This window comes from Centroberyx gerrardi, chromosome 10 (assembly GCF_048128805.1).
Source record: "Centroberyx gerrardi isolate f3 chromosome 10, fCenGer3.hap1.cur.20231027, whole genome shotgun sequence".
Classification (NCBI taxonomy): domain Eukaryota; kingdom Metazoa; phylum Chordata; class Actinopteri; order Beryciformes; family Berycidae; genus Centroberyx; species Centroberyx gerrardi.
In genome coordinates, this window is record NC_136006.1 from 7608805 (window position 1) to 7624397 (window position 15593).

Consider the following 15593-nt stretch of genomic DNA (forward strand, 5'->3'; position numbering starts at 1 on the left):
ATGTGAGTGTGGCTGCGCTTGTCTATCTATCTGTATTTGTCTGTGTGTTAATGCTGTGATGAACTGGTGACCTGTCTCCCTGCCTTTTGCCCAATGCATGCTGGGATAGGCTCCAGCCCTCATGACCCTGAATACGAATAAGCGGGTACAGACAATGAATGAATGTCGATGAGTGCTTATGAGAGTGTTTCACTAGTGCATGTAACAGCGTTTCAGTGGCTTTCAGTGGCGTTTATGAGAGTGTTTCAATATTGTACATGAGGGTTTTCAATAGTGTAACTGTAAGGGTTTCAGTGGCATATATGAGCATTTCAGTAGTGTGTATGAGAGTGTTTCAATAGTGTATGCCAGAGTGTTTCAGTAGTGTATGCGAGTGTTTCATTACATTTGAATATATAAGCATCTCATACATGAATGGGAGAGGTAAAATGTGTGTACGCGCAAAGTAAAGTTTGAATTACGTCTCATACGGCTCACAGAGTAATGTGCTGATCATACAAAACAGTGGGCAACACACAACACCATCTATATGTTCACCAGTTTGTTTTCTCCTGGACTCACAGTCTCGGAACTGCTCCACATCGTCGTCAAACACGGCCTCCTTCAGCGCGCTTTTGTCGTAGGTGCTGATGGTCTCTCCGTAGCCATAGGGGGCGAACTCCCGCCCCCGTGGCCCAGAGAAGGAGCGCGGCGACGGGGTGTTGAGCAGCGAGGTCTTGTTGTCCAGAGCGGTGCGACCTCCCTCCACCATGTCCAGGCCCAGGCGGGCATCAGAGCCAGGGGACGACGCCACTCCTTCTCTCCCAGCCTGGGGGAGAATAAGGTAGGTGGGGGGGATGTGAGACAGGAGAGCCTACTTGTATCTTAAGTTTGTTTCCTTATCATCCAGTCCAACTCAACCTAGATCTGCTCTTCTGTTCCATTTCATTAATGTCTTATCTTATCTAATCTTAGACAATAGAACTGTTTAGAGATAAATAAGCCAGAGCAGTGTGTATATGGCTGCAGTGGATGCAGACATCAAGGCTATAATACTTGGTAGAAGCTTGACGCCTCTCAGTGTCGCTTGGCTACAGAACAGGGGTTCAACAACCTGCCGTTTCTAGTGTTATGCTAGAACACTGCCGGATCTAATGATCATGACTCACCGCATCGTCCCTCTTTCCCTCCCGTCTGATTGGCTCATTGAGGTCCTCCTGGCTGCGGTAGCTGAAGCTCTGGATGGCCTCGGTGACGCCGCGCAGCGAGCTGTAGATCTCTTCTGAGTTCATGTTCTCCGTGTCGTACTCCATCATGCTACCAGACACACAGACGCACACAAACACAAAAACACACAGGATTTGTATGCAATGCACATCTGAAGAAGAGAGAAAATGCACAATCATGTATTTGTTTTGCCACCATGCAAAGCGCTTTAGCATTGCTTCTGACATCCAAGCAGATCAGCTTTTATAAAGCAAAGGGGTTTAGGATGAGGTGAAGCTTAAGCCAATTCCTATTGCTTATGATGGATGTGATGCACAGCACAGCATTACTCACATCTAGGATGTGGCTCTAAACTACTTTTTAATTTGTTCAGAGATGAAGGAGCAATATGCATCCAGAGAGATCGACGCACTACAAAACTAAAAAGGCGATCTTGGCTGGTTTGGGAAAAGACAATTGGGATAAGGAAAAGGGCCAAGGTCTGGCTTCCTTGAGGGCATAATCTCCTGTGTGTCCCAGCCCTCCTCATTACCTGGGTGAGTACGCTCTGCGCAGGACCCTTAGGGAGGGGGCAGCAGGGGTGGAGTGAGGCGGAGGAGGAGGAGGGGCAGGGGGGTGCTTTGACAGCCCGTCGACACCCCAACCCCATAACCGACTGTTGCCACAGCGCGGCCGGGAGGGAACGACGGACAGACAGAAGTGAGAGAACAGGGCGAGGTGGGGGGGTAACAACAACACGAGGAGATCACAAACAGACAAGACAGACAGGAGGAGAAAGAGAAAAAAAGACGTGTGCAGAAGGAGAAAAGAGAAAAGACAAAAAGAAACTAGTCTGAGCGTTGAGGTTAGGGGAAAGTGTTAATTTAGAGGAAAGCATTAGAATGTAGCAGAATCCCATGGAGTCAAAAAGATAAGTATTGTACTGTATTGCACCTTATTTTGTCCTGTGCTATTGTAATATGCTTTGGCAGCACTTAATACTACTTGATTCAGCCCAATAAAACTTTCTCTGAATCTGATAAGTTAGCTTTACTTAAGATATATTTCTCCCCTGTATGAATGTGGGGAGCGATTTCAATACAAAATGCACTTCAGGTTCAACTATAGCAATTACCACTTGATAATATCAGTATCTCTATTATCTGTGTTTCAGGGTTTCTGCTTGAAGATAGGAGGACTGCACAACATGTCAGTTGTATGAGCTGCTCACTCAGAGACTAGGGGGAACAATTTCAGGGAACAGCGATAACATTAAAAAGGTAAAAGCCCGTGCAGGACCATCAAATTCAGTCAGTCACTGGCCCAATTAGACAGGCACCTGAACAAGTGCAGAGAAAAAACTCCTTCAGTGGTCTTTCCCTGTGTTTGCTTAGATTTAATAGCCTTATGTTTCAACTTTGAAGGGCCTGGTTATCAGTTTGACCCTGCAGAAACAATAATTGTTTAACAGCACTAATGCACATTTTTTTTGTCCAAGCCAGTAGATTTTTAACCAACTGGCCCAGTGTGTGAAAAGTGTGTTTTGCACACTAGATTTGATCTGACAGAATTTAAAAGAACATCCGTGGCCCATTTAACGGTTGATTTCCTATCAAAATTGCTTAGATAAAGGATGATAAAGTATCAGACAGCTAAGTTCCTTCTGAGCTCTGAGCAACTCACTCACTACTGTACTCCAACCAACCAGTCTGTCACTTACAGTTAGTTCAGGTCTTGAGTTAGTTAGACTACAAATCACCGATCATGACAGCAGCACTGTCTATAAGGTTAGACCACGGCCATGCATTAGGACACCCACTGAGCCGAGTTGTACAGTTACAGTGTACAGACGCATGGTTACCTTGGAGACAGTCCTCCATGGGAACAGTTGGTAGGAGAGGTGAGGGGGCTGGTCCTGCTGGGGGTGTGTCGGGGCGGCGTCCGGCCAATGGTGTTGCTCGGAGAACCCTGGAAGGCAAGGAAATTTAGAAAGTTTTGCTACCCGAGTTTCCAAGTTATGACGCAATGGTGACCTTTAACCTTCTCAACAAGGCAAAAAAATCAAGTTTTATGAGTCAACAGTAAGAAAACACATACCCATGCACCTTTATTGTTTGAAGTTAGCCAGACTGACCTAACATTTGTTTGAATGAAGTTCATCTAATTAGCTTGTATAGCTTGTATGCTAAACTTGGCTACAACCTGCACATCGCTGTCGATAAAATGCTTGCCAGGTATAGATTCATTTTTACCCCAAGGTCCTAATGAGCATTCTGGGCTTTTTTTGTTAGTTTTTTTACATGGCTCTATTTCAAAAATATGTATAAAAACTGTATCTGTGCGGATGGACACATGGAAAAATGTGCAAACAGACAGGGCAACTACAACACATCTCTGCTTATGTGTCATGTAATCAGTTACTCACTAGTCAATGTGATTTGATTAAAAGCAAATCGAAAGGCGGTAGGAGTTTCACTCTACTCACCACACTGCTGCTGGTGTTGCTGGAGTTCTTGAGGTGGTTGTGCAGCAGTTTGGTGGCTCCGTCCTGGAAGGTCTTGGGCAGCGCTCCCAGCAGCATGGTGAACTCTGGGGTGTTGAGCTCAAACAGGGAGATCAGCACCACCTGAGCCGCCTGGAGGCACGGCAGCACAGCAGATTAGGATGGAGGATACAGCAGATATATGGTATATTCATATGGTTTCCCTGGTTCCACAAGTACTTTGACCATTTATTTCTAACACAGCGATTTCACCATAGGCAACGTCATTTCAAGCATGGTCGAAGGAAGTGCGCTCACATTTTTAAAAATGTAAAAAAAATCCGTAAAATACAGTAAGTACATACTATGACTGAATGAAGATTTCTTAATTTTTCTTTTTTCTTTTTTTTTTGCACATACTTCACGATTTTATATTGCTTAGCAAATTTCAGGACTAAGTCAGTGTGTACAACCATGATGAAGCAAGCCTATGCTAAAATCTGGGTCGCATAAATGGTGGTCAAAGTATTTCTAAAACCATGGCAACCAACTCTCTGCTCTACACCGTACTTCACTATAGACTTATGCACAGTAGATTACCAAACACAAGCCTGTAGAGAGAAACTGTGTTATGACAAGATTAAAGGTGAGTGTTCAAAGATGCAGTCAGTGAAAAACTATCCATGTACAGCACTATTCACTGAGGTCATTGCTATATTGTAGTTGCAACATGCAAGTGAGTACAGATCATACTGAGAGGCGCCTGTAGAAGGCCAAAATTCTCATATACTATTATAATTGTGTGGTAGGATCCTAGGACACTATTCTTACTGGTACAAACAGGCAATGACACCCAGCTGATGGTATGTTTCATTATTATCACAATAACCCAAAAACTACTGTAGGAATCAAAATGGCTTTGAAACATGTTTCCCGATGAGACATTTAGGTGACACAAAGCTCATTTCTGTGGTGTAACCTAACTTCCTAACATTACAGTACACTCTCCTTTGAATGGTATTGATTTAAATGATATTTTGCATAGTATGATGATTGAAAAAGTGAGTTTAATGGGTTCTGTTTGAAAACTATGATATTTTAGTTTACTCTAGCTAGCGATGAGAATGTTACCTTGAAATTGAGCACAGCAAAACATTTCCCCAGGTTGCACTGCAACAATGCATTTTGTGACATTTTTATATCATGTAATACTCTATTTCAGAATATTTTTACTTGGCAAGCACAAACTACTGTTATTATAGGCCCGAGCCAAACTACTTTATCCATTTTATGACCGATTCTTGTAGAAAACTAAAATGTTAACAACATGCAAGTGTATGAGAGGCTGTTAAGGTGAGTCAAAACAGACAAAATGTGTTAGGCACTCAGTAGTAGAAAAACAGCATTCATATCAATGTTGAGCAATGACACTGGCCTGTAACTCCATTCATACAAAGCAACAAGTCATTCCCATATTTTGGAAAACCGTGGTTAGCCTAAATCTTTTCTGGACGGTTGCATAACAGACTTAATCCATTTGGTGAGCAATCAATTTGCAAGGCACAGACTGATACCTAGGTTGTTACAGCAAAACAGCTAGAGCGTAAAAGGTAGAGGTGAGTGAGAGATGCCACACGCGGGTTTTCACAGTCTTGAGGTGGTAGTTAGGCACTGGACAGGCTTGGTGGGCGGGAGGGCGGGGCATTGCGTGCTTGGCGTGTGGCGATCGGCTGTCGGAGGGGGTTCTACCTGCTTACACCTTTCTTCCTGGTTGCCCTCGGCGGACAGTAAGGCCGCAGTACTGGACCTGCCAGCTAGCTCCTCGCTCACCCAGTTATGAAGGGTCTGGGGCACAGTGGCAAGGCAGAACGGGCATTACAGCATGTCACAGGTCCTCCTCTTGTCACATTTGGATCAGATACTAATCTTTCATGACAACCTGGCACAAACCAATGTGGTATGTACCAGCCTTTCAAACAAGGGAAGTTCCCACTCGTGAAAACAAACTAAAATGGAGGCTCGCTTTCAGCAGAGGCAACTATTACCTTGTAGATTTTTTTTTTTTTAACTGGCTGGAGTTCAGGCCCTGATTTGAAACTAGGCGAGGACTTCATTTGGAACAACACCAGTGGAAAAACAAACACAAGGGGACAGAGGGGGAGAACATATGACGTGCATCAGACAAGGGGAAGATAATGGGCCGGTGACCCAAGGCCATCCATGGCGGAGTGGGCCTATTATCAAAGTTTACAACTGCTGCTAAACAAACACTACAGCCTGAGGTTTTCAAATGAGGAAAGAAAAAAAACAGTATGGAGGTATAAAAGAAGCAACTGGCTGTGGAGTTTATACTCAGATTAAATGTCAATGGAAAAAAGCATTACATCTAATCTTTCTGGGACAATGAATCAGTTCGGAAAATAAAATATTTACAATTTATTTCCATTTTTTTCCCCCATTACTTTATGCTACTTTCACAATAACCAAGTCCCTATGCAATTAGTTATGCAATAAGCTTGCTCACCCACTTTTAGTGTTATTATGATAGCTTAGTATGGTGAAATTGCACCATGAGGATTAAAGCACCTATTACACCCTGTTTGACCTGAAACTCATATTAAAATGAGTTTGATACACATTCATACTTTCTGATCACTTCAATGACAAACACCAAAATGTTACATTTATGGAATATACATCTCTGATCAGTCAAGGATTAATTTGAATTTAAGAAATGGAACAAGACCCCAAGTCTATCTGTCTGTCAAACAGCCCCAAAAAATAGTCCCACACAAAATCCCCAAATCTGGATGAAATTTCACGATTAAGGATTTCTCTAACCAACTTGATACTGAAAATGTGTAAAAGATTTCCATTATTGGTGCTAAATTAAAAGGTAATTAAAGGTAACAGAAACCCCATACATGGAGTGAGCTCGCCCTGAGATGCTGGTCCCAGATCAGAGTTGATATAAACAGCTAGCCTACCTTCCTAACATCGGAGCTTTTGGGTTCAGTAGTCCAGGTGATGATGCGGGATACGGCTAGGCGCGTCTCACTGGAGTTGACGAAGTCCGTCGGGTCCATCTGCCGAGCCAGGGACTCAATGTACTTCAGAATGGCCACCTTCACCTAAAGAGACAAAAAGCATGTGGCACACAGTCAGGTTGAACAGCACCAGACAGGGTTCAAAATTACCATGGCTAGAGATGCCAAACTACCAGTGTTTATCATTTTACTATACCTTGAGGTTAGGAGTCTGAGTCTGATCCACGATAAACCTCATCAGAATGTTAAACTGTTGGTCAAATGGGAAGGACTCCCTAAAGGAGACGGCAGAGAAGGAAAACAGATGTAATCCATGTTACTGTGCTGTATAACCTACACAGGTTGTTAGTCTGTTCTGGTTGGCTCACTGATTTGGTTGACCACAAACTGAGTGGATCACAACGAAGCAACGTCTCTTTCGAACTGACCTCAATCAGGGTTTCAGCCAATCACTGAGGTTTGAATCTTCACAGGAATGTTACTGAAGGAGTCTGAGGTTGTTAGACTAAACTAAAAAGCATTCTTCAAATACAACAACGATCAAGGTTTCAGCCAATTACTAAGGTTTACATTCTGTGCTCATTGAACAGATCAATAGTAATTCCCATTCCAATATTATGAAATGCCCCCCTATCCTTTTGATGAATACAGCAACCAATAATTCTTGCTATCCCCTCTCTGCGACCTAGGCGGCCGTGTTTAGCTCTCCTTCCAGACCTTGTGATGTCCAGGGCCTTCTGGACTTTGGCCTGGACTGAGCCCAGCAGGTCGGCCCCCATCTTCTTCAGCAGCTGGGTGAGCAGGACAAAAAGCCAGTCCTGCAGGTCCTCCCTGTGAACCGTGACAAAGTCCACCAGGGTCTCCAGGAACATGCTGAACACCTGAGATCACACACACACACAGCGCAGACATTTACTATTCACAGCACTACTTGTTTTGAATGAAATGTGGTTTAAGTGCTCACGTTTAGTCGCATTTGGGTTAATGTCTGTGGTAGAATAAGGACTTAATATTGAAAAACACACTTACTCTCTGTTGTTAAATCCACACCAAGGCAGACCATGCAACAAGAGACACTCCATTAGTTTCAAACAAACAAACAAGTCACTGCAGAGAAGTATTTTGAATAATGGCGCTGGGCATTATTAAAAACCCACTGCCATTTTATCAATCACTTAATACTGTATTTTGGATATCATGCCTATAATACACTAAAGTCATAATTAGTTGTAACTATGGGTTTAGTTAATACAATTCATCCATCCGGTCAGTGCCATACCTTGCTGTGCGGATCTGCAAACATCCTTGTGAAGATCTCACAAAGCCTCTTCAGCTCCACTCGGCTGCAGTGAACAAAAGGCACAAAACGAGAAATCAGAGAGGCATTCTCCAAAAACGGCCTCACAACAATCTTGTGCCAACAGGTTAAAAACACAGACTCTGCCTAACTGAAAAAGAATAATCCCCCTCCAAAGAGAGCTTGACATTTATGGTCTAACTTGACAGGTTCTGAAGGGCTTGGGCAGGTCAGGTCAGGTCAAACGAAAATAAAATTTCAGTCGTTATCTACTCATTCCCATGTCAATCATAACTCCATTGAAGTTTGTAGGATAACCAAACACACAGCAAGTTATCCTGCATAGTTTCACCTCAAACTTCTCCCAAACTATTGAAGTTAACAGGGCCATTGTCAATGAGGAATATATAGGAGATAATGAGGTAAATACTGGACTTTTGGACCCACAGCGCAATCGCTTGGCAAAAAAACACTTAGGTTATGCTGCATGTTTGATGACAAATTGACGGCATTTTATACTTTTTTTTTTTTGAGTTGCAAAATATAGCCCTGTTAACTTCAATAGTCTGGGAGAAGGCGGGGATGGAACTACAGCGGCTAACTCACTGTATGTTTGGTGGTCCTACAAACTTCAATGGAGTTTTGACTGAAACTGGGGTGAGTAGTTCATGACTGAATTTTCATTTTCATTTGTGGGGAACAATTACTTTACGTTTAATATACTGAATTACTTTTTAGGATTGGCTCTTGCACAAAACTATTGTAGAAAAATCCTCCTTATTGTATCATTAGAAAACTATTAGCAATTTCAAGCGGTTAGGTTTGGGAATAAGAAAAGCTATAGCCCTTGTGCTTGGTTTGCTTTAGACAGAAATGGCTGATGTGGGCCCAAGCATTCAGGCCCAAGTCAAGCTTTAACACACTCTAATTATCAAGCAATAGGTAAAGTAGAGAATAGCGGAAAAAGAGACCCAAGTTCAAATTTCCAGGTGTGCATTGCCAAGACTCTTTAGCCCAACCCCACCTGAGTATTCTTTGGCTCTTGAGGAGGTTCTGCAGGCCCAGCAGGCCCTCCTTCCTCTCTGACCAGTTGGAGCTGGCGCAGTGGTTCAGGACCTCGGCCACGTCCTCCGTCTGGCGCAGGTAGTGGGGGATGCCTCCGTTCCTTGAGCCGTAGGAGCGCTCCGAGCAGGCACTGGACGCATCGCTGTTGGCGTCGTCGTCGGAGTACATCCCCGGTGACTCGTACCGCCGCCTCAAGGGCTTCCTCTGCGGAGGGAAGGAGAACGTTAAAAGGAAAGTAGGGTTGATGCCAGCAGAGCACGATGATAACGGAGCGTCGACCAAGCGAGAAAAGACCTCTGCGGTGCTTAGGCACATGAACTCAGCCATGAGGTAAGAACTGATGGACTACCATGCAAAGTTGTCTACGAGGTTGCCGGTTGCATCAGGTAGCCATGCAGTTTTCTCTACTGATTTGTCTAGCGTAGTTTATTTTGTTCTGCGGATGTTACTTGAAACTTCAAGGGTTCATGGTGCGTACACCGAGTTAAGAAAATGGTATGCAATTCCTCAAATGTATATTGAACAAAGAACTTTTTATTGTTCAAAGATCTTTTTTGAGCTGAACATCAAAACCCAGTCAAGCAATTTCACGAGTAAGCAAAGGTCTTGACTTTGAATGCAGTGAAATGGGTAGAACACATTTCAGCTCTTTAACGACTTTTGAAGAAATAAACGCAACTGAATGATGTATCACAACAATGAGGTTGAACACCATAATATCACAATGTGAAAAAAAAAAAAAAAAATCACTGTTGGGGGAATTTAGATAAGCACAACAGGAATGTGATGGACATAAACAACATTCAAGGTAAAACAAAAGAAAGGAAGAGGGGGGGCATGAGCATTTGGAAGCTGCCAGTCAATGTAATGAGCCGAGCTGCAGCAACTGTTGTTTTTGATCTTGATTAGTGCGTGACGGCATGGATATATATATATATACAAACGGTATGCAAAATGAACAACTACCTTATTCCTGGAGTCTCCTAATAGCTGAAATGGTAACAGACAACCAAGAGGGAAAGAGGAGAGAGGGAAGGTTTAAAGGGGTAATAAAGAACGAGTACAGTCCTTTTGGGGGAGTAAAAGAAGACAAATGACAAGACATTTCATATTATAACTGATCTGTGTGAAGACAACGAGTCCATGGTTGGAAAACGTTCGGAAAAAACTTCCGGAACAGAGGAACATCTTTTAAATACAATAAGACATCCTGGCATGTATATCTCTTGACCTTGATCAAATTTCTGTCCTGCTTCTGACAGAAGTAGTAGGAAAGACATAGAAATAAGAATGAAAAGAATCAATCGCAAATTTAAGATTTCATATGCCCTATTCCAATAGTTTGACAGTCCAAGCAATATTTGTGAACATGATCAACTCTTTCCAAAAAACTAAGACTGGAACCTGGGATGTCATCACGATGTAAATTCTAAAATTGTGCAGTATTTCCCGTTAAAGCTGCATTAGGCAACTTTGCACACTGGCACCCCCAAACGGCAGCGAGAGGTAACTGTTTGAAAAATCTGATGTAACGTGGTGTCAGTAAACTGCACACAGCACACTCATGTTTACCACCCCGGCCGGTCTGTGATGCTTTATACCAAAGGAAACCACAGGGATGAAAGAGGTGAAAGATCTAACGTTGGTAAGTCCAGCTTTCTCTGGATGGAGCGCTCACTCGCTGCTACAGTTACAGTTTCGCTCTTACGTTTCGATTCAGCACTTCCTGTGGGTGGAGAAGCATCCCGACACCAGAATTTAATTTGAGTAAACAGGGCGAATCTATTCTCAATTAGAGGGGAAGGGACACTTCTCTATTGCAGGCCCACTTTGTGATTTAAGCTGATAAGACTGGCGTATATTTACATAAAAATCTTGCCTAGTGCAGCTTTAACAATAATCCTCCCCCATCAAATAAATACATACAACAACTGGCTTATGAATTCAGCTCTGGCCTGCAGTTCCACAGCAACTTACCAGAGCATCAGCGACTGCGGCCTCCACCTCTGTGCCGGTGTTGAGGACCCGCATGGCGTTGACCGACGCCGAGATTCTAGCCTGGTGGATCAGACCGTACCGATCTGGACAGAAGGGTGGAAAAGAAAAAGTGGAGGAAGGAGGTGAGAGGAGTTTAGTGACAAAGCGAAGGTGACCACTGTAACTTACCTTGAGAGACAAATGCAAAGGATGCTCTTCTTACAGTAGCAACCGTATAGAGGGATTTACGCTGCTTTGTTTAAGACATTTGAATATAAATGGATAGTCGAAAATAACGCTGGGGTACAAATACTTAAGGCTCGAATCATTGAAACAAGGAAGTAAACCAGAATAGAAAAACCCAAATACAGGATGAGAGGGAGAACCAAGCCCCTGGGCAAAAACACAGGCAAATATTGTAGCTATGCAGTTTCCCTGGGAAATAAAAGATAGAGTGCACCGATGAAACACCAAAGAGGAGAAGCCACAAATCTGAGCTTATATGCAAAACAAATAGAGGCAGACTTCAAAAGCTTCAATGGATGACAAAACATATGAAAACATAACATAGTCTGAAAGGCTCCTTCTGCATAAATGAAAAGCTGAACAACAAACAAAACTTTTAAATGCAAATGTACTGCAACCACAGACGTATCGCAGGCTTCCAAATAAAACATGATTGAAAAAAACGAAAAAAAGGCAAAAAGGCAGATGACAGCAACAACAAAAAAATGAAGCTGGGCTGAGATCAAACACATCATAACCAGTAGATCACAATTCCAGCGAATCTCACAGCTAAAATGAAATGAATATGTATAAGGCACTGAAAATGTGATACCACAACTGAGGGGCGAGCAGATGAGCGCAAAACGATCCCCTTTACATGCTAAACGAATAGGCCTCGTCTATTCTTACCTTGCCTGTTTGCTAAAATAGTCTGGGTGATACAAAGTCATGGAAAGATGGATTTTGCTTGCTGTCACATCACTTAACAGAACCTCAGAAGCATGCTGGCATGTAACCGCCTCTAAGATAGGGGATAGGGGTGAACTGGACAGGGATTTGGGGGAGTTGGGGGTTGTTGGGAGGTCTGGGCATGCAGGTCACCTGACTGGCCGTGGGGGTCGGCCGTGGAGAGAGCGCTGGTAGAGCGGGAGTGACGTCGGGAGGCTGCAGGGGACAGGAGGGGTGGCCAACACCCCGGACCAGGGGGTTAGTGACACACTCTACAGCTTAAACACCGGCCTTCAAGGTAAGACTTAGGGGCCTTTTTCACACTGCTGGGCTGACCAGCATACACTACCGGCCTAGTTATTTGTTGTGTTTTGTTTTTTACATTGAACGCTATTTTTTTTTTAAAGTTCTTTGACTTGATCCTGGATTCCAACATTTCAAAAAAATCGACTAAACTATAGATATTTATGGCATTTGCATTTTTTAATTATGATAGAAATTAGCTGAAGCTTTTGATATATGACCGAAAATTGGAGAAGACTTATGTAACCTACTGATGTTGGCATCAAGACCAATGATCAATATATAAATCACACCTGGCTTGGATTTGGTCGTAGTAATAATAATATGAATTTAATACTTAATAATATTTGTATTTTACATTTTGTAAATGAGAACGCTGGTGTTTCTCAGCATGTGTCTTTGATTAACTATGGATGCACAGGTTGACAGACCCAGTGTGGCTCGGCTAGGCCTCTGCAGAGATTCAGGTTAGCTTAGTAGTGTGAAAATGGTTTAGGAGTCACATCCATTAATCTACAATAAGTGACCAATCACATTTGGATATAAGGTAGAGGTAGCCCGACATGCGTACCCTGTACCCACATTGCATTCCACCCTTTGTCCCCCCCATGACAAATAAGGAATCTAAACAGAAGGAGGGGACAATATGTCACCGTGCAGAATACACTGGAGCTTACAATGGAGCCAAACTGAAAGTGTAATTCAACAGCGGCAATGCATCAGTTGTTAGTGTAAAGAGTCTGAGGTTCATTTATTTTCTAGCACACTTAGGATAGCAGGGATAGGAGGCATCTCATTCCTGATTTTATTTCAAAGACAGTAGACCCAAAAAAATTCAGGAGTGGATAAAGCTATCAAATGACGTGTTTAGAAAACACAAGAAAGCTTTGTTTGCCACATAAGAAATGACAACCAACTGCATCACTTGGATTCATCGTCTATAAAAGGGCAAAAACAAGGGAGTGGTGTTCCTATCCAGTACAATGCTAACTGCACTGAGAGCTTTTAAGTTTTGGCTCCAATGTACACTCAGTGATGTAACTGTCCACTCCTGCTTTATAGATTCCTTGATGATAAAGCCATGGCTGCTGAGTTATGACATCACTTCCTGCGATGTCACAGCACAGGAACTAGCAGCTACTGCACATTGAAACGTTGCAGAGGCACCATCAGCTATGGACACTGACAGCAATGATGTGTACATACACTGCTTGCTGTTGCTGCTGCCTTTTTTCTCTATTGCTTCACCTGGATTTAGTGCAAAAATCGTCAAAACCTTTAATCACTGTATGTATACTTAGACACACTTTAAATCACCAACTTTGGTATGCAGGTTCATTCAAAGACAAGTCAAAAACACTAATCAACTTAAAACAGTCCAAGACAAAAACAAAGAAGGTACATTTGAACCTAAGATGGTACAGCACTGTCATATATACCAAAAAAACACTTCAAGAATCAGAAAAAAAACAAAAGACTTGCTTCCACCAGACGGGACAGTATTCTCCCCTTAACCCAGAAAGACAAAGTTAGTGCATGCAAAGAGGGACAGGCAGAGGAAGGGCGAGACTGCAGCCCATTGGCTAGTGCGAAGGAGATTCTCCTGAACAGACAGAACACAGACAGAGGAGGAAGGTAGGGGGTTTCTGTATTTGTCTGGTAAGGATTTCCCGGTGGGGAGACTCCGGGCTGGCGGTGCCGGTCGGGGACGGCTAGGAGCTCAGCAGTACTCACCCAGAGGAGTGAAGCCCCGAGCGGGGCTGGTGTCGCGGCTGCTCTCGCGACTGGTGTCGCGGCTGCAACCCTGACTCATGCTGGGGCGGGGGATGCGGCTCCGGGCTAGCGTGCGGTAGGGAAGAGCGGCAGGAAGAAGAGCTTTACCACACAGCCTGGCTGTCAGGACAACAGGTTAGGAGGTGAGATTAGTGGGCATTCATCGGGTAAAGTGGGTGTGAGAGCCAGAGAAGGAAAGAGAGAAGGGGAAAGGTAATGAGAGAGAGAGAGAGAGAGATATAGGGAGAGAAAGGGGGACAGAGAGACAAAGAAGAGATAGAAATTGAAAGGGAAAGAAAGAGACAAAGAGAAAGGCAGAGTAAAGAGAGACAGAAAGCAACAAGGAAGTACAGGGTGTGTGTGAGTTGGTCATACAGCATATAGCTGGTGAAGGTTAGATACTCTGGACACTCAGAAGAGCAACTTTGAAGCTTCTAGTTTTACATAACTGTTAACTTGCAACAAAGATTAGATACACAAAAGGCATTACTGGGTTCATAACATCTAAAATACAAAATAGTAAAAACAAAACAAAGAAAAGAACAAAGAAAAATGAAAGGCAAAAAAAAACCAAACCCTGCAAATATTACTGATGTTATGTTTGAAGATCATTTCTTTTCAGCTAGAGACAAAATGAGAAAAACAATGAAGGATCATCTCTAATTCATCAGAAACATTCATTTTGCACTCATTGTAACTCCTTAGTAATAACACTTGGTTTCATTTCCCATAATATGGGATGTCAAAACAGCTACTGTACGTTTTAATTGGACAGATAAAAAGGCAGCCTTTCCATAAACAGATGACCACAGCGTTTTGCACACGCTGACAGATGGCTGACTTCAGCAGACATGATGACACACTGACAAGAAGCCAGGATGGAAAGAGATGATCGGCCATCTAGGGCGATGACGATGCACAATATCAAATCGATCGAACAGAGGGGAGGGGCCTGTGACTCAGACTGTCAGGAAGGCTATGACTCTGCCTCGCATTTCCACGCACTGTTGTGATTTATAGAGCTGGAAAGTCACATGGTACTGTGGTTGTGGAAGAGGTTTTTTCCCTGCAGACAAGTTGTGTTGTGTTCCACTTCTTACTGCTCTGTAAGCATGCTGAAAAAAACGTAATCAGCCAACTAACAGACTTGAAAATGTTTTGTGAAGGCTCCAAGTTTTTAAGCCGTAGGATTTTATTTAGTGGTGTTTGACTACAAAACTAAAGGCGTTTGTGTTTCCTTGTACCGTGTTTACAACCTGGATACAGGAGATGCCACAATGTTTCAAAGGACAAAACAGAAACGTGCTACCTACCTGAGGTTATCTCTTTATCAGGAAATAAAGATAGGAAAGTGCAGTTCTACTTGGCATATTGCCGTGTTTTTGACATGAGCCCGTAGTCAGGTATGTCATTTATCAGTGTACATGTGCAGGGTGTGATGCACATGTGATCGGTCAGTGTTTCGTGCCTTGCTGAGTCCTGTCACAGGCCTGTTTGATTTTTTTGTGTG

General features: G+C 43.2%; 1 protein-coding gene across 1 annotated transcript in view; it reads right to left on the reverse strand.

Moving 5' to 3' along the window:
• clasp1a (cytoplasmic linker associated protein 1a) overlaps positions 1–15593 on the reverse strand; it is a 101797-nt gene that overhangs the window by 10352 nt on the left and 75852 nt on the right. Inside the window, exons 22-33 of the mRNA XM_078286067.1 lie at positions 14045–14203; positions 11054–11157; positions 9036–9280; positions 7994–8057; positions 7744–7746; positions 7432–7595; positions 6911–6989; positions 6655–6798; positions 3671–3820; positions 3047–3153; positions 1149–1296; positions 562–808 (exon numbers count right to left, since the gene is read on the reverse strand). Coding sequence (XP_078142193.1) covers positions 562–808; positions 1149–1296; positions 3047–3153; positions 3671–3820; positions 6655–6798; positions 6911–6989; positions 7432–7595; positions 7744–7746; positions 7994–8057; positions 9036–9280; positions 11054–11157; positions 14045–14203 — 1614 coding nt within the window. The remainder of the gene's footprint in view (positions 1–561; positions 809–1148; positions 1297–3046; positions 3154–3670; positions 3821–6654; positions 6799–6910; positions 6990–7431; positions 7596–7743; positions 7747–7993; positions 8058–9035; positions 9281–11053; positions 11158–14044; positions 14204–15593) is intronic.